The 25,228-nt window shown below is 43.5% G+C and overlaps 2 protein-coding genes across 2 annotated transcripts; both read right to left on the reverse strand.

Annotated features, from left to right (window-relative positions):
- Nucleotides 1-2,071: 2,071 nt before the first annotated feature.
- Nucleotides 2,072-2,937, reverse strand: LOC124654060 (photosystem I reaction center subunit N, chloroplastic). The gene is made up of 3 exons (XM_047193098.1): nt 2,637-2,937; nt 2,404-2,529; nt 2,072-2,314 (listed from the first exon to the last, which is right to left on the reverse strand). The coding sequence occupies exons 1-3, from the start codon at nt 2,859-2,861 to the stop codon at nt 2,225-2,227; spliced, it is 441 nt and encodes a 146-aa protein (XP_047049054.1). The 5' UTR covers nt 2,862-2,937; the 3' UTR covers nt 2,072-2,224.
- Nucleotides 2,938-5,883: 2,946 nt separating this feature from the next.
- Nucleotides 5,884-13,004, reverse strand: LOC124656193 (small RNA degrading nuclease 5-like). The gene is made up of 15 exons (XM_047194982.1): nt 12,924-13,004; nt 11,729-11,785; nt 11,583-11,648; nt 11,036-11,169; nt 10,841-10,944; nt 10,037-10,144; nt 9,882-9,952; nt 9,648-9,707; nt 8,810-8,865; nt 8,466-8,526; nt 8,108-8,375; nt 7,754-7,935; nt 7,380-7,672; nt 7,162-7,287; nt 5,884-6,007 (listed from the first exon to the last, which is right to left on the reverse strand). The coding sequence occupies exons 1-14, from the start codon at nt 13,002-13,004 to the stop codon at nt 7,164-7,166; spliced, it is 1,665 nt and encodes a 554-aa protein (XP_047050938.1). The 3' UTR covers nt 5,884-6,007; nt 7,162-7,163.
- Between the last annotated feature and the right edge of the window lie 12,224 nt (nt 13,005-25,228).

The raw sequence follows: 25,228 nt of genomic DNA on the forward strand, positions 1-25,228 counted from the left end.
ACAAGTATCAATCTCTTGTGCATCCTACCCGGCCTCACTAACGCCTTCCCTAAATGTTAATATTTGTTTGGACCAACAATGTATGAGGCATTCCATTTAGTTCATACTAGCTACTTGTCTCTTATTTGAGTTTGCACTTCTTAGTTTCTTTGGCTTGTTCATATATGTGCAGATATGACGTGGTATGTCGTGTACAAGGGCAAGGTTCCCGGAGTCTACAACGACTGGGAGGAGTGTCGGAGACAGGTTCACCGTTTTAGCGGTAACAACTACAAAGGGTACACCACTAGAGCGGAGGCCGAAGACAGATACGCACGCTATCTGGCGGGAGAGAGGACGGAGTGGAGGAGGAACCGGATGAAGACCACTTTCATCGGGACGGTGCTAGTAGTGACTCTAGCTCTCTTCTATGTGATGCTAGTTTAGATGATCGACCTTGTGTAACCACTAGCTCATTTGACTTGTAACACCGTAACACTTGTCTAATATTTGAAATCTTGTGAATCATGGAGGCTAATGTGAAGAACTATGTATTGGTATACTGTGCTGTTGTATATATGTGTTATATATTCCGTATCCGTGCTGTTATACTGTGCTATACAACCTGTACAAATACATGCCAGAAATACAAAAAATGAAAATGAACTACTAGTAGTGGCGCACCAAAGCTGCCAGCAGTGGCGCACGTCTGAGCTGCCACAGTGGCGCACCTAAACAAGAAGCAATGGCGCACCAGCTCGCCGTAACAGTGGCGCACCAAGGAGGCAGCAGTGGCGCACCCACAGCAGACAGTAGTGGCGCACCGTCGTCTGAACAACAGTGGCGCACCCCTTTGGAGTAGTAGTGGCGCACCAGTGTACCTATCAATGGCGCACGGCGCAGTGCGCCACTGTTACTTAGGGTAGTTGTGGCGCACCAGTAGTGCGCCACTACTAAGATTTAGCAGTGGCGTGATAGTAGTGGCGCACCAGCAGTGCGCTACTGATGGGGGATAGTGGTGCGCCACTGAATAGATTTTTCCTAGCAGTGATGTGTGTTGGTGTTTAAAGATAACCTAAGATAATAGCTTAGATCGTACCGAGCTAAGATCCTAGGGTTAAATATTCTCATGCGGGGATGGCCTGAGAATGTGTTGTGCTAGCCACGGCTTACGCATTAAAAAGGTATCTAAAGTTCCAAAAAAAAACTTTTCGGCCCGGTGCCAAGTCTTGGGCCCAACAAAGGTAAGCCCCGAAGTATCATTTTATGGATTTTGTGATACATTTTCAAATGATAATTTTAATTCATGTACTCCGTAAAAAAAAGTGACTTTTCTTGTTCAAAATATGAAGTAAGTTTTATGTATAATCTTATCTAGAATATTTTATAAAAAAAATGTGTTCAAACATACTAAACATGTACATCAAACAAAATATTCATAGAAGAAATATATATATATTGTTCAGGAATATTTAAGACATATTTTTTATTTAGTAAATGGAAAACGTTGGTTGTTAATTTTCTATACACTGTTTGAGAAAAAAATTCATGTGTATTTATTAATATGTTCATGCTACTCGTGGTAAATATTCTCTTTGAATCAAAAAACATTTTCATGCCATTCGTCAAAACATTTGTCATATTAATTCATCTAAATGTGAAATTTGTTTGCATCAGTAGGGGTCTCTATTTGGGGAAGACTTATAAACAAACAATTGTGGGCACCATTGTTCTATGACCCCTGTTTTGGGGTGTGTTGTAATATCGGTTTTGGTAAGATTTTCTCGGAATAACTCAGCGTTTATATTCTTATTATAATAGATTGAATCATTTGGAATCTTGTCGAAAGACAGACCAACAACTTCTCCAAAAGTGTACGTATGATACATATAATTTTCAAGTAAAGAAAAAGAGGAAAAAATGAACCGTATGCTTGCTGTTCCCAGCTGAATTTCCGAAAGAAAACAGTCTGAACCACTCATCTGAATGGGTCCCATGGCACGGTAAGACTAATTAAGTGGGAGAAGTACCCAGCTAGATTAGCTGAATTTGTGTTCTAGACTCCTTTGTTGTGCCAACAAACACGTGTATATCCAGGTGAAAACCGAATTCCCACTTGTTGGTGAAATACAATGACAATAAGTTTACAGCCGAAATACTTCCGCGGTTCGAACATCTGGGTACACGCACTGAGATACACGCATCACATCAGCACTCGCCATATTCCTTGGCCAATCGTTCAGCTTCACCATTTCCAGAAGACGTTGGATCCGCACTTGAACTTCTCCTTTCCCTCGCACTCGATCTCGAGGTCATCGGAGATGAACGGAACTTTCTGCGACCACACAAGACATGATCAGAAATCAGAATCCGACGGGCGATCAAGAATTTTGACGATGGCCTGATCAAGGTAGTATGATTTACCTTCTGCTTGGCGAGGTCCTGGCAGCCGGTGAAGTTGTAGGGGAACTTGCAGCTGCCGAACTGCACGGTGTAGGCGCGTGCGAAGTTGGCGCCGCTGGTGGCCGCCCTCTTCTTGTCGTTCAGCTCCTGATCACACGCCAAATATCAAAAGGTTAGTGAATCTCCGGTGAGAAATGACCTTCATTTTGCCAAGAAACTGACGATCGACGACAGGGAGGAAAGAGAGCACACACCTTGTTGAGCTTGCTCTTCTCGAGGTACTCGTCGAAGACGCTGGCATTTGCGGAGCCGGTGGCAGCCGTGACGGCGAAGACGGCCGCTAGGCCGAGAAGCGCCGAGCGCCGGTCCTTGGCCGGGGCGACCTGCACGCGCTTGGCCGCCGCGGGCGAGGCGTTGGCAGACTGCGGCACCGCAGCGGCGGGCTTGAGGCCGACCACACTGGAGTTCACACCTGCCATGGTCCTGTTGAGGTTCCTTGATTAATTCGGTGTGTGTGGAGTGTGTTTGATTGGCATCAAGGTGAGGGGGTGTGGTGATGGTTTTGTTTTTGATCGTGGGAGGCCAATGTTGTGGAGGGAAAATGGAGTTGTGGCGGGCGTGTGGATAGGGTGAGGCTTGCTCCGATCCCATTGGTTGTACTTGGCGCCACGGTGGATTCACTTATCCATATGCCGTGGGTCCCATTTAGCACGTGGCAGGATCTGCTTGGCCTTGTGGATCTTGAGGTGGACATTCTTTGCCTATGTAGCATGGTGATTGTAGCAGCCTTCTCTTGGGTAACAATAGACATGTTGATCCGTGATTTGTAAACCTTGATATTTGATACTCTCGCTTGGCAATAAAAGAAAGTTGTGTGCATTGTTTCGATGCAGAGGCTGGAGAGATTGCTTCCATTTCAATAAAAAAATAGGCATGGTGTATACAAGAGCGTGCCCTCAGTTCCTTTCGAGTAAAAAACGCGGACACATACACTCACATCACACACCACTCCTACAACACAAACTGGACACCAGAGTCATGAAACTTGAAGATTACAATGTCGCCAGATGTGTCTAGATATCGATGACAACGTCGTCTCTCACTGCAAGAATAATCTGTATTAACAAGAAACTTATGGTTTGATCTTTGTTGAGTTGGATTGATACTTTAAAAAGAAATCATCTTCGTCCATTCAATAGATCATTCTTGAAATATTTGATCCCTTGTGTTATTCTGCATGCATTCAATGATATAGCATCTAATGAGTGACAAGAATGCCGAAACTTCATGGGTACATACAACAATAGCAAAGAACGTTAACAACTTTCTTACACGCCAACATCCCACCCATATAATGCACCACAATAGAAAAAATGATCATATTTAGTTTATTTTCTGTTGATAACAAAAAAAAAGTCAACAAAAAAAACTCATATTTATACATCAAGTCGATTGTGCATACATCGGAGAGGAAATCACTCGAAGTAGTACTAGCAAAGCGACCAACAACCTTTTTCGATAAGGGGCGCTTTATTACTTAAAAATAGTTTTAAGTATTACACCCAGCCTCTGCATAACCAGGATGCACACAGCCGTTCCGAAATCAAGGATCCATCTATATGTGATACAAAAAATGATAAAGATAGAAGCCAACTATTATGACACTCCGTTGGCTTCAATTCGCCTACTATGCAGCCACCCATGTTGGGAAATAAACTCCGTGGCCGTGTTCTCCAATCGTGTAGACACCTCCATAAAGAGGTCGCGATCCTCCAAACGCTAAAGTGGTGACCATGAACGGAGCAAAGCTGTACATCGGTAGATGACCTGCATGAGGGAAGAATTTTTTTCATTAAAAACCTTGTCATTCCTACATAGCCACAGCAACCATGCAACCGCAATCGCTCCCACTCTGATAATCGTTTTGTACCTAGAATCCACCCCATTAAGCCAATTGCCAAAAATGTTTGCAATGCTACGGGGAGGATATAAGGTAGAACCTATCTGAATGATTGACCATATAGATCTAGCAACACGACAGTCGGAGAAAAGGTGTTTTATTGTCTCTTCCTCGTGACAGAACACACATTTCGTACAGCCTTGCCAGTTGCGTTTAACAAGGTTATCTTTAGTAAGAATCACACCTCTCCGAAGATACCATGCAAAGACCTTTGTTTTGAGGGGTATCTTCATCTTCCATATGGATTTATTATTTAAAACCGGTTGTGTAGATAGGCATAGCGACCAACAACCTAATGACAGAAACAAACAAGTTCTCTATCATATAATGAGGAAGATCAAGACCTAAATGCACGTCCTAACAAGAGTGAATCACACAAGATGCTCTATGGGGGCTCTATGGGGGAACCTACTAAGTGATTTTATTTGGATGGATCAAGATGTAAGACCAAAGAGGATAGTTTATCACATCCAAGTTCTTGTTTGAGGAACAGAAAGATAGCGAAGACAATGAGGTTAATCTAGATCAGCCTTAGATCCTAGAGGATCAGGGCCGGCTCTGGCCCAGGGCAAGAAGTGCGACGGCCCGGGGCCTAACCAAAACGGGGGCCCATTATTTCCGGCACAGTGCATATATGAAAAGGTAGAAGAAAACAAATTAGGCCCATCTAGCAAACACCTAGCCTAAATTGGGCCCATTTATAGAATTCGCCCTGGGGCCCTACAAATCGTAGAGCCGGCCCAGGATCAAAAGGTGGAACAAGATGCATGCATGCATGACGACATCATGCCACCTTTGACAATGTCAGCAATGAGATGGATGATAGTTCCGTATTTATCTTTTTTTGGTGTCGCCTAGAGTATAACGTATTTTATATTGAACTTTTACACAACTTATAGACTACATATGTATGACATATAGCTTTATTTTAACACTGGGAATACCGTTTTAAAAAATTTGAAAAAAAAAGACAGACTATAGAGCCCAAGTTAACTTTGGCATTTATGTTGGATTGGGACCGTTTTCAAGATTCAACAACAAAGTACTTTGTAGGGGTGAAAAAATGTCAATCAATTTAACATGAATAAAACTTGATAATTTTCCTGTATGGCTATAAATTTATATAATTTTCCTATATGGTTTAAATGATCCAGTTTTGTTAATTGTAGCTTCGATGTGGTAGATGAATGGCAATGACATGTTAGCCTGCCACAGCACCAAGCCACCAACGTAGTGACTGTACGTGTCACACCAAATCAAAGGCTTAAAACCACCGAGTTAGAACTATCGTTTTGAAATGTTTAGTGAAACAAAACAAACGATTTTAGAGTCTAAATTTAAAGAGCCAACTTTGTCCTCATCTCTAAATCACGAGACTTAAAAAAAAGTATCATACATTTCCCTCACTTGTGTTGTCTTCAATACTACATGTGTCCGTACCCTAATTAGCTCTTGCTGTGTGAGATGGTGTTCATTTTCAATGTTGTTGCAAGAGGTTGATGATCTCGCTTCTGGGTTTCCTAGTTTCATGTTACAATCTGTACGACAAGCAACTAACAATGCTGCCCACTGTTGTGTCAACTTTGCTTGCACACATGGCCAGGTCCGGGTTGAGAGTGCCGACCGACTTCATCTTGAACAGCTTTCCTGCTGATTTTACCTGGTCTGCAATAAGTTAAAAAGTTCAAGACTTTTCCCTAAAAAAGAGTTCCGTTGTCACCAATATAGTAGCAATGTTGACCAAAACAAACATGGAATTGATGGTCTAACTTTGAAGACAGAGTTAACGTTCAAAACAAAAATGGCCTGTGGTCATTTACGCATGGGAACTTTCTGAGGTCACTTTTAAGAATTGCACCAAATGTATTCCAACATTACCAAATAAAAAAAAATTGTAAATTTTAGCTTGCAGATGATTTGTTGTAAATTCACACAGGTGCACATACAAATAAATGTTGTTGGTTTTACTATAAAATACTGAAAGCATTCTGCCCTCCAAGACGGAACAAATACCTATATAATTGTTATCTACGCTATCCTTATATTCAAGAGAAAATGTATACTACAGGACACCATTATTTTCTGGTGTTTGCTAAAACACACCTCCCGATCATGTCTTTTCCAGGTACCACTGTAATTCTGTGGCATATTTGTTAGAACACACCACCTGGCTAAAAACGGAAAGTTATGCACTTTTGCCTGGGATAACTGATTTTGAAGAACAGGTACAAAACTTTCCGCTTTTAGCTAGGTTGTGTGTTCTGGCAAATGTACCACAAAATTGTAGTGGTACTTGGCAAAGACACAATTGGACGGTGTGTTTCAGCAAATGCCAAAAAAATAACGGTGTCCCATGGCAAATTTTTCCTATATGTTAGTAGTACTCCCTCCGCCTATAAATAGATGTGTGAGGTTTGTCTAAATCTAGATGTATTTAGACACTAAATATCGTCAAGATACATTTAGAATTAGACAAATGCCAGGCGTCTATTTATAGACAAAGGTAGTATATTGCTGGAATTTGGAACACTTGCTACGCAAGAATCTACAACTTATCACCCCATACCACAAATAATCAAAAGAAAGCACATCTGGAACTTTGAAGTCATGTTTCAGAAATGAATCCTTCCTAGCCAGAAGTTTTACATGTCTGCCTGTTATCCATGTAGGGCTCCATCCTAAAACTACCAAAGTTTAAGAAATGCTCGTTGACTCCATCCTTCCTAAAACTACTGAAGCGATTTTGTACATTAATCTTCAAAAATGGTTCTCAACAATGCAAACTCAGAATGCAGGGAAAAAAAGGAAAAGTTGCTTACAGCTAATGCTTGACACAACAGAAGCATAGCGCAACTTCTGCTTGAGCTTGTAAATCTTCCAGTGCTTCAACAATATTTTTCCGGCTTTCACTTGTTTCTTCTCCATGGTTAAGCATTTTCTTTAATCTGCATGTCATACCAGGGTTAATAAAGGTAGGTACGCAACACGGCACAACAGTTTTACAGCTCAAGAAATATAACTTTCTGAACATATTTACCTTTGTACCAAAGGTGTATCCCCATGACCAGTGCATATAATAAACATAGCATTTTCAGGCAGTGTATCATATAATTTTCTAATTTTCTTGTCCAATTCACTCAAAATTTCCTTTAACTCAGGGCAAGTTTGATCCTTTGCTCTTTTCCGTGCAGTTTTTCTGTCGCATGTTTTCAATGCTATAGCCTCTGCAACACAGGATTTCAATTTCTCAGGATCTTGAGCTCTTTTAAGTAAATAAGAGATCAATCCAGAAAACTGAGTCCAGACAAAGCTGATATTGTCATTCTTTACCTGCAGTAGGATTTCAGCAACTAATGAGAACTTGCACAAAATTAGAGAAGCAATGCTGCCACTAGAAATCTGTAGTACTACCTCTTTCATTGATCTAGAGAGGGCATCATCATCTGAGAAAACTGCAATTGAATTGCAAGAAGCATCTGAATAGCGATCAAGAACGCCCACGTCATCAATGAGGGAACATTTTTTCCCACTTTCATGCAGAACAGAAGCCAACTTTCGCCTCGATAACGATGGCAGAGAGCCAAAATCAGGACCTGGTGAACTAGACATCAGATGATAGACGTTACCATAGAAAATGCAACCAACCGGAAAACAAACAGAATGCCGAAACATATGCTGGTCATGCTCTGTTGATGCCCCGGTACACAATTCAAAGAAACGACAGTTGGCCAAGCAATAAAAACAGTACTCAAAAGTATATTCTACCATATTTGATTTTCAAAAGGGCAAGATCCAGAGCAGCTCTTGCGTCTTCTGCACTGTCATGCCCAGACCCTGTGTTCTGGATCTCCCGGCTAAGATATTTGTTTGCCAGAACACGTAAAGCAATTTTACAGCGAGGGCCACGATTATATTTGTACAAAACAGCAGTATCAATGACCAAATCATGAGATATCCGTAATGCCATAAGGTCATTCTCCAAAGAATGCCCAACAAGAATGGTTTCTTTGTACACAAGTCCAATAAACTCTTCCTGGAAAGAGCAAAATGGTTGTGTCAGCCAAAGTATGATGAGTTTATGGCACACATACAAAAGATCATGAGAAAATTAGAAACATCTCACCTGAATCTCCTGGAGGGTTGTGGTCACATCGGATAGCATCTCAGCAGTGATTCCACTGAACCTGCACTATTAAAAATAATAGCACTCAAATCTATCACTCAGAGCCTATCGAGGATATTACAAAAGTAATCATGTGGGGGAACAAAAAAGCACAAATTAGACCAATGCAATTTCAATTAATAAATAAGAATTTGATAGCACAAGGCATGTGCTTCACAGAGAGGTAAAGATTCCAGCCATCTTCAAATATCATAACTCAGTTCAATGTCAAGGAAAAATTAACTAAAACACTCAACAGGTACTTAGTAGCCTGAGAAGACAGGAAAGCAAAGGCACCGTATTACCTTGTATTGTAATCAGTGATTGGATTGGCAGGCTTAACTAGTTTATCCAGTACCACCTGAAGATTGCAACAAAATTAATATAGGCACATGGGCAGTGTAGTGTGAAGAAAATAATGGGCCGTGCACTTATGCAAGCGTACATAAAGAAGAAATATTTATTTTGTCAATTTAAGATCACTTTTGATCCAAAGGAGATAAAAATCCAGGCAAGCATTAAAGTGATGGGAGAAGAGAAGTCCATATCACACCCCTGAACTTGTCCCAAAGTTCAGATTACAGCCCTTAACTTAAGTTTGGTTCAGATTATCAAGTCAAACTCATGAAACAAGGACCTCTTCGACACCGGCCGAGGGAGACATGCCGCCGAGGCAGGCAGCCTACGTCACACCCTCCTACCCTCCCTGCTGCCTAGTCAGAGCCTCACCCCTAGCTGAACCCTAACCCGAACCTTCCTAGTTCCAGCCTTCCAGGGTACATGCGCCTCCCAGCGCATCAATCACCGTATCTGCCCAATCTCCCTTCGCCCTCCCACACCTGATAATCTATATCTTCCCTCTCTCACACTTGACAGAGAGCTTGCTGTCATGTGGTTTACTTCGATTGGGCGGTTGGCAGCATTTTTCTTTCGGATAAAAGGGCAGGCGCACTGTCGTTGGAATCACAGGGTGTGCGAAACAGAGCTTGTGGGGCCAGCAGGCTCATGAGGAGTGGCCGCTCAGCCCAAGATGAAGGGTAATGTAGACTTTTCTCGACAGTAATAGAGACAATTCTTCAAAGGAACTTCATAAAAGCAATGTGCAAGAAGCTTTAACCAATCTTGGGAATGGGATGTCCATACCTCTCCTTTAATATCGACTAATGTCACTCTTGTAAGTTCAAATCCAGCAGCCGTCACACACTGAGAAGTAACATGAAATAATTTTTTAAGGAGTATTAGAAAAAGACTTAAGAAAGTAGCATAACTGTACCAACTAGACACATCTAATGTGTCAAATTTTCTTGGAGGGACAAATCAAAGAAGGGCCTCAAAATGTACATTGATAGACATTCAAGAAACAGAAAATCATATTACCATCTCACAATCAAGTGCTAGAATTTCGTGTGGACAAGAGCCTGAAGGAGCTGGAACTGTAGGGACAAAACCTGGCAATTGTGGCAAGAAAAAAAACGTTCATTTTAACATCAGAGAATAAAAATGGAAGGCGGAAACAGAAAATAAAATCCAACCTGACAAGCTGGATGGGTAGCCATTATCTTCTAAGTCTTTCGCAGAAAGTGTGTAATATTTGACAGGAAATGGGACATCTTTTAGGTCATCCAGACTTGATATCTTACCTAAAAAAGGTTAACCAATTCACAAACAAATTTAAATTTAAAAATCATTTTAGGTTCAGGAATCAGGAGCACACACTTTTATCAGAGAAGTATATGTGCATAAACACCAAATAACCATATGAACCAACATAAATGGGAAGGAATCATTGGATAGAAATTTTTTAGTAGACATCTTGAAATTAGAGAGATTGAGAAGAATATCTTGAGCTTAGTGAGTTAGGGAAGACATCTTGAGCTAAGAGAAACAAATGATAGATGCTCAGCAGAAGATACATCAGATTCCGAATAATTGGCTATACTCTCGATTCTGGGGTTTGCACCAATGAGAATAACTTCAAATGTGATCATTACTTCAAATTATAATGCAAGATGCAAACATGACTGAGAAATGCACAATGCACAAGTAAATAACAGTAAAATGGCAGTGACAAAAAAGTAGCAAGTGCTCCGATTACAATTTATAAAATGACAATCTTGTAGGAAGTAACGGCAGCAGAAAGGATGGTAGTAGTTGTTAAATAAATAACAGACTTCCAAAACCAGAATCTTAACCATCAAGCAAACCTCACATAATTTTCAGCGGCTAATGGCTATTATTGCAATAGCAGAAGAAATCACATAGTATGAGCCCAACAAAGCAGAATACAGATAACTTCAACAAGTAGAAACACAATCTCAGGAGTCGTGGCCTCATACCTCCAGCAGATTCATGTGAATGGTTTGATGCTTGTGCATTCCGCTTTCGCTTTACTCTGCATGTTAGGAGTGCATCAATGGTATGCCTTTCATCTGGTATACAACTGCCAGAAAAGATCAGTTATATATTAATAATACACCAGAATACAAAAACCTGTGGGCACAGCTTTTAAGACTTCTGTTTAATGCACAAACCTTGAAGCTAGAACAGGTTTTGGATTGCCACACAATTCTTTCAAAGAAGAAAGGAGGCGACACTGTGACATATATAAAGCTGCATCGAGGCCAGGGACATACAAAAGGATAACTTTTGGGATAAGAGGCTTGTTCTAAAGATCAAAAACAAGCATACGTTTAGTGGTAAGAAGAGGCAAGATTTAATAAAACAATTAGAAAAGCCGATATTACATACACAAATCAAGTATCAGTACTTACTACAAATAAACATCTTTAAAAAAATTCATCATGAGTTGCAAATAACTTTTCTATGGTTCTGCTACTGCTAACAGATGTGGCACATTTTTCCGAGATGGAATTTACTAATTGAAGAACAGGTTGTTCTCAGTCCAAAGTGCAGTCATTCGCAAAAAAAAAGGTTGTTCTCAGTCCAAAGTGCAGTGATGACAAATATAAACAGGAAAAACCTCAGTTATTCATCATCGATAATGACTAATATAGTGGAGAGTAAAAGAAGAGAATCATGTGGTCCACAAAGCAATAAGTACGAGGAAAGAGATTTTACTTTAATGAACACCCAAGAAGGCAATATGCCTTCACCAATAACCCAGGTGACTAACCCCTGGACATCCTGTGTCACAAATAAATGGCGCATTACAAGAGAAATCAATTAGAGGCCAATTTGCATTGTGTTTCTGTTATGAAAGGAACCTGCAAATTTAATGTAGAATCTGAAGTGCCCTCCTTAAAAACAACATCAGGTTTGGCCTGAAATGGATATCAAAAACAACAGCACGAAAGTTAGTTCGATAAGTAGTAAGGTATAGTTTGCAGCAGCAAATATGTTATAATAAAATCAGTAAAGTTGAAAAAATGAAACAGTGTCTAGGAGGAACTAGAACACTATTGATATAGTAGAAGCGGGACTTGGCGTGACAATTCCAAAATTCGTCCCTGACAGGGATCGAACTCTGGTCGTTAGGGTGCGCCACTGCGACCCTAACCACTGGGCTAAGCCCACGTCGTCAAAAAAATCAGTAAAGTTAGATGCAGAAGATTAGTCTTGAGCAATAACCAATGAGCAAATACCCAGATGTCCAGCTATATAAATGTTATGATAAAACATTGAAAAATAAATAAAACTTACATCACTATTGCATCTTATAGTCCATTTGTAATATGTAGGGTTCAATTTAAATATATGATAACATAGCCCATAGACGGTTTCTGGTGCTAGGAGCAAATTCTGATAAAAGAAAATACAGAAGGTATTCAACAATTTCAAGTGGAGTGCATTCCTTCCATTTGACATGGGAAACACACTCCTCTGCCCAACAAGCAATCAGCCTATATGCCTCACAAAAGTTCAGTACAACAGTCCAATATCTCTGTATGTTATTTCTACCACATCACCATGTCCAAGTATCCTTGCTTCATATCTTTGAGAAATCTCTCCCAAAACATCACATGAAGCTTCACACACATATCCATAGGGTCCGACACAGCACCACTAGCAATACTCTCAGAAAATTGCCGTCTTCACCATGAATCACAAATGAAATTACATGAACAGGAAATCACATTACGATCTATTGTTGATGTTCCCTGATCCTCTACTGCAAACTTAATAACTAAACTTCCAAACACCAGTCGAGTTACACTTCCCCCGCAGGGAAATTAAAATCTTTTGGACACTTCCCCCGCAGGGAACACCATTTAGTACAGTAAGTATTTTCCATCAACGAAGTCAATGACAAACAAAAAAAACGAAAATATAGCCTTCCTAGGGACAGATTAATACAGTTCCAGGTGATTAAAAACTTCCCCGGTTCTACCACTCTGAAACAGAGAAACCTTAATTTACCCCCCAAAGAAGAGAAAAAAAAGACGGGAAGAAAGCACTTACGTCGGGGCCGTACACGTCGTAGTAAGTGGAGGCGGTGGGAGCTGCTCTGTCCGCCTCGCCGGAGCCGGAGGGCGTCGACATGGTAGGCGCCGCCGGGGGAGTCACGCTTCTAGGGCTTTGGCGCTCTGATGACAGGCTTATGCAGGGAGGCCCTCTGAATAGCTTAGGTCTTACCCAACGTCCTAGCGGTGCGACCTTCTTCCGACTTATTGTAGCTGCAGCGCTAGCATTACTACATAGAGGACTTTTCTGTAAATAAACCATTCCACTGACCGAGGGAAAACAATTCTGGTCCGAAAATTCCCTTCGCCAAGTTCAGTTGCTCCTTTAACCGGGCAATCGTGGGCACGGTCAAAGTGAACACATCGGGGTGGGCCCTACCTGCGGGGAGGTCTTATCCCTTCTCTCGTGTTAGAGCATCCCCACTCGTTGGCGCTCCCCACGCCCAAATCCGGACGAAACAACCACCGGATTGGACGAAATTAAATCGTGGGGAGTACCGTATTTCCAGTCGTCCACCCGGAGTTCGGCGGATAGAGTTTAAATTCAAACAAATCGCCGTCCCGCGCTACTAGTACGGCCAGTTGATCGGCAAAAGGAGCAAAAAGATCAGCCATCGGCGATCCGAGGAAATTACACGGAGACGAGGCTCGTCGGCGATCCCGGCCGGCACGGCGGTGTCCGACGGACCGGTTCCCTCACACGCCGTGGCCGAAGCGGCTGCGGCGGGCGACGAGGAAGCGGCGGCGGTGGACGTCGAGCGGCCGCAGTCGACGAGGTAGATGGTGAGGTAGACGAGGTAGGAGCCGGCGGAGACGACGAAGGACTGGCCGGAGTGACTCGGAGGATGTCGCTGCGGTGGCCCTGGTACCAATTCCTCGTCTCCTCGTCCATCAGTTCCATGTCGCCGCCGCCCATGAGGAACGCCAAGTCTGTGTTCCTCTTCTTCGCCGCCGCCGTCGTCTTCGACGAGGCGATCCGGACGCCTTGGTTGGCGAGCATCTCCCGCCACCTGCCGTCGAACTTGTCGTTCCTCCCGTCGGCATGCGACCTCAAGTCGGCCCGAGCACTTGTCGATCGACGCCCGCATCCTGTCGGGCGGGATTGTCCGTCCGTTTGAGCTCTTTCGGCTTCTTCCGGCCGAGTTCGGGCGCCCTTCCGCCGCGCAAGCCGCCGGAGCGTCGGGGTTGTACTTGCTCGGTCTTGCTCTTCGAGAGGGTCGTGCGAGTTTCCTTCCACTTCTCGCAATTCTCGAGGCGGGCGTAGACGTTGAGGAACTTGAACTGCAGGCCGGTGTCGTCCGTGTACATGTCCAAAGCTCGGCGCAGGCTGGGGAAAAAGAGCACGGCGATACGGGTCGAGTAACGACGATGTACCTCGGTGATGCGGGGTCGGCGGAGCATACCTTTTGCTCCAAGTCGTGGTCGGCGATCGGCCGTTTCTCGACCTCCTCCTGTATGCCGTGCCATTTGCTGCACGCCGTCTGCATGATCCCCCAATGGGTGGCCATTGCCTTCTCTCCCCGGTACACGTTCATGTTCGTCTTGTTGAAGTAGGGATCGACGAGTTTGCGTTCCTCGTACGCCTGCTTCACTCGAAGCCAGTATGTGTCGAACGGCCGATTGGCCCCGATTATGCCGTTCGTGGACACGGTCATCCAAGCTTCGGCGAGGCACTCCTCTTCCTTCGGCGTCCATTTGATACGCGGTTCGGCGGGCGGCGAGTCCTTCTTCCTCTTCTTCTTCCCCTTCGACAGGTTGGCGGCGGCTTGAGTTGGCTCTTCTTCTTCCTCGTCTTCTTCTTCGACGGCTTGGCTTCCGTCGGCAACATCCTCCCGATGCCCGTTGCGCGCCGCCTGATGTCTACGTTCCCCCTCCTTTCCTGTAGACAGTGTTGGGCCTCCAAGTGCAGAGGTTTGTAGAACAGCAGCAAGTTTCCCTTAAGTGGATACCCAAGGTTTATCGAACTCAGGGAGGAAGAGGTCAAAGATATCCCTCTCATGCAACCCCGCAACCACAAAGCAAGAAGTCTCTTGTGTCCCCAACACACCAAATAGGTGCACTAGTTCGGCGAAGAGATAGTGAAATACGAGGTGGTATAAATAAGTATGAGCAGTAGCAACGGTGCCGAGAAAAGTGCTTGGCGTGTAGTTGATGGTGGTAGTATTGCGAGCAGTAGTAACGTGATAAAAACGATAAACAAGCGATAGTAACTCAGCGGTAGTAACGCAGCGAGTAGTAAACAAGCGAGTAGTAACTCAGCAGTATTTAGGAACAAGGCCTAGGGATTAGACTTTCACTAGTGGACACTCTCAACATTGATCACATAACAGAATGGATAAATGCATACTCTACACTTTTGTTGGATGATGAACACATTGCGTAGGATTACACGAACCCTCAATGCCGGAGTTAACAAGCTCCACAATAATGCTCATGTTTAAGTAACCTTTAGTGTAAGATAGATCAACGAGACTAAACCAAGTACTAGCATAGCATGCACACTTGTCACCTTCATGCATATGTAGGAGGAATAGATCACATCAATATTATCATAGCAATAGTTAACTCCATAATCTACAAGAGATCATGATCATAGCATAAACCAAGTACTAACACGGTGCACCCATCTGTCGCCTTTACACACGTGCGGGAGGAATAGAACTACTTTAATAACATCACTAGAGTAGCACATAGATAGTAGTGATACAAACTCATATGAATCTCAATGAGATCATTGTATTGAAGTACATGGAAGAGAGATGAACCACATAGCTACCGGTACAGCCCCGAGCCTCGATGGAGAACTACTCCCTCCTCATGGGAGCAGCGGCGGTGATGAAGATGGCGGTGGAGATGGCAGCGGTGTCGATGGAGAAGCCTTCCGGGGGCACTTCCCCGCTCCGGCGGCGTGCCGGAACAGAGATCCTGTCCCCCGGATCTTGGCTTCGCGATGGCGGCGGCTGCGGCAGGTTTACGTGGGTTTCGTCAAATTGGTATCGGGTTTTCCGATCCGGGGGCTTTATATAGGCGAAGAGGCGGCGCGGGAGGGCTGACGGGGGGCCACACCATAGGGCGGCGCGGCCCCCTCCGGCCGCGCCGGCCCTAGGGTTTGGTGGCCCTGTGGCCCCCTCCGGTCCTTCCGGGTGTTCTGGATGCTTCCGATGAAAATAGGAACTTTGGCGTTGATTTCGTCCGATTCCGAGAATATTTCGTTACTAGGATTTCTGAAACCAAAAACAGCGAGAAAACAGAAGCGGCACTTCGGCATCTTGTTAATAGGTTAGTTCCGGAAAATGCACGAATATGACATAAAGTGTGCATATAACATGTAGATAACATCAATAATGTGGCATGGAACACAAGAAATTATCGATACGTTGGAGACGTATCGGCATCCCCAAGCTTAGTTACGCTCGTCCCGAGCGAGGTAAAACGATAACACGAGATAATTTACGGAGTGACATGCCATCATAATCTTGATCATACTATTTGTAAAGCATATGTAGTGAATACAGCGATCAAAACAATGTGTATGACATGAGTAAACAAGTGAATCATAAAGCAAAGACTTTTCATGAATAGCACTTCAAGACAAGCATCAATAAGTCTTGCATAAGAGCTAACTCATAAAGTAATAATTCAAAGTAGAGGCATTGAAGCAACACAAAGGAAGATTAAGTTTCAGCGGTTGCTTTCAACTTATAACATGTATATCTCAATGATAGTTTGTCAATGCAAAGCAATATAACAAGTGCAATATGCAAGTATGTAAGAGTCAATGCACAGTTCACACAAGTGTTTGCTTCTTGAGATGGATAGAAATAGGTGAACTGACTCAACAATGAAAGTAAAAGAATGGTCCTTCAAAGAGGAAAGCATCGATTGCTATATTTGTGCTAGAGCTTTGATTTTGAAAACATAAAGAGAGCATAAAAATAAAGTTTTGAGAGGTGTATGTTGTTGTCAACGAATGGTAGCGGGTACTCTAACCCCCTTGCCGGACAAACCTTCAAAGAGCGGCTCCCATTTTATTTTATTTTTGGATGGCACTCCTTCCAACCTTTCTTTCACAAACCATGGCTAACCGAATCCTCGGGTGCACGCCAACAATCTCATACCATGAAGGAGTACCTTTTTATTTTAGTTTTATTATGATGACACTCCTCCCAACCTTTGCTTACACAAGCCATGGCTAACCGAATCCTTCGGGTGCCGTCCAACAATCACATACCATGGAGGAGTGTCTATTTTTAGTTTGTTAATTTGGGACTCGGGAATCCCATTGCCAGCTCTTTTTGCAAAATTATTGGATAAGCGGATGAAGCCACTAGTCCATTGGTGAAAGTTGCCCAACAAGATTGAAAGATAAACACCACATACTTCCTCATGAGCTATAAAACATTGACACAAATAAGAGGTAATAAATTTTGAATTGTTTAAAGGTAGCACTCAAGCAATTTACTTTGGAATGGCGGAGAAATACCATGTAGTAGGTAGGTATGGTGGACACAAATGGCATGGTGTTGGCTCAAGTATTTGGATGCATGAGAAGTATTCCCTCTCGATACAAGGTTTAGGCTAGCAAGGTTGTTTGATGCAAACACAAGGATGAACTAGTACAGCAAAACTCACATAAAAGACATATTACAAGTATTATAAGACTATACATCGTCTTCCTTGTTGTTCAAACACCTTACTAGAAATTATCTAGACCTTAGAGAGACCAATTATGCAAACCAAATTTTAGCATGCTCTATGTATTCTTCACTAATAGGTGCAAAGTATATGATGCAAGAGCTTAAACAAGAGCACAACAATTGCCAAGTATCACATTACCCAAGACATTATAGCAATTACTACATGTATCATTTTCCAATTCCAACCATATAACAATTTAACGAAGAGGAAACTTCGCCATGAATATTATGAGCTAAGAACACATGTGTTCATATGAACCAGCGGAGCGTGTCTCTCTCCCACACAAGCATGATGTAATCCAATTTATTCAAACACAAACAAAAATAGAAACAAACAAACGAGACGCTCCAAGAAAAAGCACATAAGATGTGATGGAATAAAAATATAGTTTCGGGGAGGAACCTGATAATGTTGTCGATGAAGAAGGGGATGCCTTGGGCATCCCCAAGCTTAGACGCTTGAGTCTTCTTGATATATGCAGGGGTGAACCACCGGGTGCATCCCCAAGCTTAGAGCTTTCACTCTCCTTGATCATAGTATATCATCCTCCTCTCTTGACCCTTGAAAACTTCCTCCACACCAAACTCGAAACAACTCATTAGAGGGTTAGTGGACAATAAAAATTAACATGTTCAGAGGTGACACAATCATTCTTAACACTTCTGGACATTGCATAAAGCTACTGGACATTAATGGATCAAAGAAATTCATCCAACATAGCAAAAGAGGCAATGAGAAATAAAAGGCAGAATCTGTCAAAACAGAACAGTCCGTAAAGATGAATTTTATTAGGCCACCAGACTTGCTCAAATGAAAATGCTCAAATTGAATGAAAGTTGCGTACATATCTGAGGATCATGCACGTAAATTGGCATAATTTTCTGAGCTTCCTGCAGGGCAGTGGGCTCAGATTCGTGACAGCAAAGAAATCTGGAACTGCGCAGTAATCCAAATCTAGTACTTACTTTTCTATCAACGGCTTAACTTGGCACAACAAAACTCAAAACTAAGATAAGGAGAGGTTGCTACAGTAGTAAACAACTTCCAAGACACAAATATAAAACAAAGTACTGTAGCAAAATAACACATGGGTTATCTCCCAAGAAGTTCTTTCTTTATAGCCGTTAAGATGGGCTCAGCAGTTTTAATGATGCACTCGCAAGAAATAGTATTTGAAGAAAAAGAGAGCATCAAGAGGCAAATTCAAAACACATTTAAGTCTAACATGCTTCCTATGCATAGAAATCTTGTAAATAAACAAGTTCATGAAGAGCAAAGTAACAAGCATAGGAAGATAAAACAAGTGTAGCTTGAAAAATTTCAGCACATAGAGAGGCATTTTAGTAACATGAAAATTTCTACAACCATATTTTCCTCTCTCATAATAACTTTCAGTAACATCATGAGCAAACTCAACAATATAACTATCAAATGAAACATTCTTATCATGAGTCTCATGCATAAAATAATTACTCTCCACATAAGCATAATCAATTTTATTAGTTGTAGTGGGAGCAAATTCAACAAAGTAGCTATCATTATTATTCTCATCATCAAATATAGGAGGCATATTGTAATCATAATCAAATTCACTCTCCATAGTAGGTGGCACCAAAAGACCACTATCATTATAATCATCATAAATAGGAGGCAAAGTATCATCAAAGAAAATTTTCTCCTCAATGCTTGGGGGACTAAAAATATCATGGAAACCAGCTTCCCCAAGCTTAGAACTTTCTATATCATTATCAACAATGGTGTTCAAAGCGTTCATACTAATATTACTACCAGCATGCAAAGAAGATTTCATAGGTTTTTTAATTTTCGCATCAAACAATCCATGTTTTAAATCGGGAAATAGAATAAGAAGCTCACTCTTGTACATTATGCCAAACTAGTGTAAACAAGAAACAACAAGATGCAATTGCGGGATCTAAAGGAAATAGCTTCGAGCACACACACGACGGCGCCGGAAAAATACTTTACCCGAGACCGTAGTATGAGAGCCTTTTTACCTTTCCTCCCCGGCAACGGCGCCGGAAAAGTGCTTGATGTCTACGTTCCCCCTCCTTTCCTGTAGACGGTGTTGGGCCTCCAAGTGCGAGGTTTGTAGAACAGCAGCAAGTTTCCCTTAAGTGGATACCCAAGGTTTATCGAACTCGGGAGGAAGAGGTCAAAGATATCCCTCTCATGCAACCACTGCAACCACAAAGCAAGAAGTCTCTTGTGTCCCCAACACACCAAATAGGTGCACTAGTTCGGCGAAGAGATAGTGAAATACGAGGTGGTATAAATAAGTATGAGCAGTAGCAACGGTGCCGGAAAAGTGCTTGGCGTGTAGTTGATGGTGGTAGTATTGCAGCGAGTAGTAACGCGATAAAAACGAGTAAACAAGCGAGTAGTAACTCAGCGGTAGTAACGCAGCGGTAGTAAACAAGCGAGTAGTAACTCGGCAGTATTTAGGAACAAGGCCTAGGGATTAGACTTTCACTAGTGGACACTCTCAACATTGATCACATAACGAACAGATAAATGCATACTCTACACTTTTGTTGGATGATGAACACATTGCGTAGGATTACACGAACCCTCAATGCCGGAGTTAACAAGCTCCACAATAATGCTCATGTTTAAGTAACCTTTAGTGTAAGATAGATCAACGAGACTAAACCAAGTACTAGCATAGCATGCACACTTGTCACCTTCATGCATATGTAGGAGGAATAGATCACATCAATATTATCATAGCAATAGTTAACTCCATAATCTACAAGAGATCATGATCATAGCATAAACCAAGTACTAACACGGTGCACCCACTGTCGCCTTTACACACGTGCAGGGAGGAATAGAACTACTTTAATAACATCACTAGAGTAGCACATAGATAGTAGTGATACAAACTCATATGAATCTCAATGAGATCATTGTATTGAAGTACATGGAAGAGAGATGAACCACATAGCTACCGGTACAGCCCCGAGCCTCGATGGAGAACTACTCCCTCCTCATGGGAGCGAGCAGCGGTGATGAAGATGGCGGTGGAGATGGCAGCGGTGTCGATGGAGAAGCCTTCCGGGGCACTTCCCCGCTCGGCGGCGTGCCGGAACGGAGATCCTGTCCCCCGGATCTTGGCTTCGCGATGGCGGCGGCTCCGGCGGGTTTACGTGGGTTTCGTCAAATTGGTATCGGGTTTTCTGATCCAGGGGCTTTATATAGGCGAAGAGGCGGCGCAGGAGGGCTGACGGGGGGCCACACCATAGGGCGGCGCGGCCCCCTCCGGCCGCGCCGGCCTAGGGTTTGGTGGCCCCGTGGCCCCCCTACGGTCCTTCCCGGGTGTTCCGGATGCTTCCGATGAAAATAGGAACTTTGGCGTTGATTTCGTCCGATTCCGAGAATATTTCGTTACTAGGATTTACTGAAACCAAAAACAGCGGAAAACGAGAACTGGCACTTCGGCATCTTGTTAATAGGTTAGTTCCAGAAAATGCACGAATATGACATAAAGTGTGCATATAACATGTAGATAACATCAATAATGTGGCATGGAACACAAGAAATTATCGATACGTTGGAGACGTATCACCGCCACAGCTGCCGTCGCCCTCGTCTCCTCTTGCGTGAAGAACCCCGGGCACGCAGCGGCGGCGGCCATGAAGAACCCCGGGCTCGCAGCGGCGGCCATGGAGCCGGAGGTTATCATCTCGTGGATCTCCTCTTCGTTCGGCGCCGCCATCGCACCGAACGGGAGCGGCCCTCGTCGCGAGGGCCGGCGAGGTGTCCTCGAGCGGCCGCCGCCGACGTCAAGCTCGGGTGGCGACGTCGTGGACCCGGACGGTTGGACGTAGGCGCCCTCTTGGAACACGGCGGTCGGCGACGGCGAGTACAGCGAAGGGGAGAAGGACGACGGGGAACTGGTTGTACCTTGCGTCGGCCATTGGCCGGGGAACACGCTGCCGCCGCTCAGGGCCATGCTGATCATCCTCGCTTGTTCGTCCTGGGCCGCCGCCCTCTTGACGGCGGCTCTTTTCACCCTCTCCGCCCTGGCGCTTGTTTCCACCTCGCACCGTTTCTCGTCCGCCGCCCACTCGGCGTTCGACATGCCCGGCGGCTTCGTCTTCTTCGCCCGCATCTTCCTCGCCGGCGCCTTCGGCGGCATTGTGGTGGACGAGAAGACGAGTAGGAGAGTGGTGGACGAGAAGACGCCGGCGGGAACTGGAGCTGGAAGACGAGGAGATTGGGGAATTTCGGCGGGAGAGAATGGGGATATGCAAGCAAATTGGAGGGAATGGGGATATGCAAGCAAATTGGAGGGAAAATCGACACGATTTGGTTTTCCAGTCGCCAACTACGCGGGTCTGATACGTCTCTGACGTATCGATAATTTCTTATGTTCTATGCCATATTATTGTTGATACCTACATGTTTTATGCACACTTTATGTCATATTCGTGCATTTTCTGGAACTAACCTATTAACAAGATGCCGAAGTGCCAGTTCCCGTTTTCTGCTGTTTTTGGTTTCAGAAATCCTAGTAACGAAATATTCTCGGAATTGGACGAAACGAAGACCCGGGGCCTATTTTTCCACGGAGCTTCCGGAAGACCGAAGAACATACGAAGTGGGGCCACGAGGTGGCGACACCACAAGGCGGCGCGGCCAAGGGGGGCCCGCGCCGCCTATGGTGTGGGCCCCTCGTCGGGCCCCGACTGCGCCCTTCCGCCTACTTAAAGCCTCCGTCGCGAAACCCTTGATGAGAAAAACCACGATACGGAAAACCTTGCGAGACGCCGCCGCCGCCGATCCCATCTCGGGGATTACGGAGATCTCCTCCGGCACCCTGCCGGAGAGGGGATTCATCTCCCGGAGGACTCTACACCGACATGGTCGCCTCCGGAGTGATGAGTGAGTAGTTCACCCCTGGACTATGGGTCCATAGCAGTAGCTAGATGGTTGTCTTCTCCTCATTGTGCTTCATTGTTGGATCTTGTGAGCTGCCTAACATGATCAAGATCATCTATCCGTAATTCTATATGTTGTGTTTGTCGGGATCCGATGGATAGAGAATACCATGTCATGTTAATTATCAAGTTATTACATATGTGTTGTTTATGATCTTGCATGCTCTCGTTACTAGTAGAGGCTCGGCCAAGTTTTTGCTTTTAACTCCAAGAGGGAGTATTTATGCTCGATAGTGGGTTCATGCACTGCATTGACACATGGGACGGTGACGAAAGTTCTAAGGTTGTGTTGTGCTTGTTGCCACTAGGGATAAAACATTGGCGCTATGTCCAGAGGATGTAGTTGTTGATTACATTACGCACCATACTTAATGCAATTGTCTCGTTGTTAGCAACTTAATACTTGGAGGGGTTCGGATGATAACTCTGAAGGTGGACTTTTTAGGCATAGATGCGGTTGGATGGCGGTCTATGTACTTTGTCGTAATGCCCAATTAAATCTCACTATACTTATCATGTCATGTATGTGCATTGTTATGCCCTCTCTATTTGTCAATTGCCCGACTGTAATTTGTTCACCCAACATGCTTTTATCTTATGGGAGAGACACCTCTAGTGAGCTGTGGACCCCGGTCCATTCTTTTAATACTTGAAATACAAATCTGCTGCAATACTTGTTTTACTGTTTTCTCTGCAAACAATCATCTTCCACACAATACGGTTAATCCTTTGTTACAGCAAGCCGGTGAGATTGACAACCTCAGCGTTTCGTTGGGGCAAAGTACTTTGGTTGTGTTGTGCGAGGTTCCACGTTGGCGCCGGAATCTCGGTGTTGCGCCGCACTACATCCCGCCGCCATCAACCTTCAACGTGCTTCTTGACTCCTACCTGGTTCGATTAAACCTTGGTTTCTTACGAGGGAAACTTGCCGCTGTGCGCATCACACCTTCCTCTTGGGGTTCCCAACGGACGTGTCAACTACACGCATCAAGCAAATTTCCGGCGCCGTTGCCGGGGAGATCAAGACACGCTGCAAGGGAGTCTCCACTTCCCAATCTCTTTACTTTGTTTTTGTCTTGCTTTATTTTATTTACTACTTTGTTTGCTTGCATTATATCAAAACACAAAAAAATTAGTTGCTAGCTTTACTTTATTTACTATCTTGTTTGCTATATTAAAAACACAAAAAAATTAGTTACTTGCATTTACTTTACTTATTTCATCATGTTTCCTTTTAATTTTACCACAAAGAACATACCGGTAGGACGCGGGTCTATCATTGGGAGAAACAATATAGAAGAATTTTTCAATCATGTTAGTACCATTGAGGATTTTGAAGATAGACACTTGGTAGACCTTGCTCCCACTTATGAAATTGCTGCTACGCATTTAGTTCGCCTGTTGGAAACTAAATTTGTTAATCTCAATCCTATAATTCAACACATGTTTCTTACACTTGGTGATTTGGAAGAGGGGGAAAAGAAAGATTTTGTATTAGAAACCCTTCTTAGAGAATTTGGTGGTCTAGCAAGAGAGGCTAGAAAGGTATTTGCTAAATTAATATGCTCGGTTCTCATACTAATTTTGTTGATCTCCTTGAAAAAATGGACATGGAAAGAATAAGGTACACTAATAATATTAATGATGGTGGGGAGATCAAAGCACCAATACCATGTAAACTCCTAGCTATGAATGATGCACTAGAAAATAACTATGCTTGGCTTGTTCCTGAAAATTTGTTCGATGAGAGTAGCAAGCCCAAGACTAATGAGAAGGGAGACGCTGAAACTTATGTATCCAATATACTATGCATGGTTGAGAAAACTCCAAACCCCACCTGTAGGTGCACCACCCTTCGATAACACTTGAGATACACTTTCTGCGCCTAGCTGAAAGGCGTTAAAGAAAAGCGCTTATGGGAGACAACCCAAGTTTTTACTACAGTACTTTATTTTATAATTGTGTCTTTAACAACCTCTCCTTATCTTAGTTTTATGTTTTGTTGTGCCAAGTAAAGTCTTTGATAGAAAAGTAAGTACTAGATTTGGATTACTGCGCGGTTCCAGATTTCTTTGCTGTCACGAATCTGGGTCTATCTCCCTGTAGGTAGCTCAGAAAATTAAGCCAATTTACGAGCATGATCCTCAGATATGTACGCAACTTTCATTCAATTTGAGCATTTTCATTTGAGCAAGTCTGGTGGCCTAATAAAATCCATCTTTACGGACTGTTCGTTTTGACAGATTCTGTCTTTTATTTCGCATTGCCTCTTTTGCTATGTTGGATGAATTTCTTTGATCCATTAATGTCCGAGTAGCTTTATGCAATGTCCAGAAGTGTTAAGAATGATTGTGTCACCTCTGAACATGTGAATTTTTATTATGCACTAACTCTCTAATGAGTTGTTTCGAGTTTGGTGTGGAGGAAGTTTTCAAGGATCAAGAGAGGAGTATGATGCAATATGATCAAGGAGAGTGAAAGCTCTAAGCTTGGGGATGCCCCGGTGGTTCACCCCTGAATATTCTAAGAAGACTCAAGCGTCTAAGCTTGGGGATGCCCAAGGCATCCCCTTCTTCATCGACAACATTATCGGGTTCCTCCCACGAAACTATATTTTTATTCCGTCACATCTTATGTACTTTAC

The sequence above is a fragment of the Lolium rigidum genome, chromosome 5, assembly GCF_022539505.1.
Source record: "Lolium rigidum isolate FL_2022 chromosome 5, APGP_CSIRO_Lrig_0.1, whole genome shotgun sequence".
Taxonomy (NCBI): Eukaryota; Viridiplantae; Streptophyta; class Magnoliopsida; order Poales; family Poaceae; genus Lolium; species Lolium rigidum.

Excerpts from the sequence above, each read along its gene's own strand:
- LOC124654060 (XM_047193098.1), bottom strand. The coding sequence starts at position 2,861 with ATGGCAGGTGTGAACTCCAGTGTGGTCGGCCTCAAGCCCGCCGCTGCG. Across the intron at positions 2,530-2,636 it reads AGAAGAGCAAGCTCAACAAG|GAGCTGAACGACAAGAAGAG; the intron begins GTGTGTGCTCTC and ends GCGTGTGATCAG. Across the intron at positions 2,315-2,403 it reads AGGACCTCGCCAAGCAGAAG|AAAGTTCCGTTCATCTCCGA; the intron begins GTAAATCATACT and ends GTGTGGTCGCAG.
- LOC124656193 (XM_047194982.1), bottom strand. The coding sequence starts at position 13,004 with ATGTCGACGCCCTCCGGCTCCGGCGAGGCGGACAGAGCAGCTCCCACC. Across the intron at positions 11,786-12,923 it reads ACGACGTGTACGGCCCCGAC|GCCAAACCTGATGTTGTTTT; the intron begins GTAAGTGCTTTC and ends TATCCATTTCAG. Across the intron at positions 10,945-11,035 it reads AAACCTGTTCTAGCTTCAAG|TTGTATACCAGATGAAAGGC; the intron begins GTTTGTGCATTA and ends CTTTTCTGGCAG.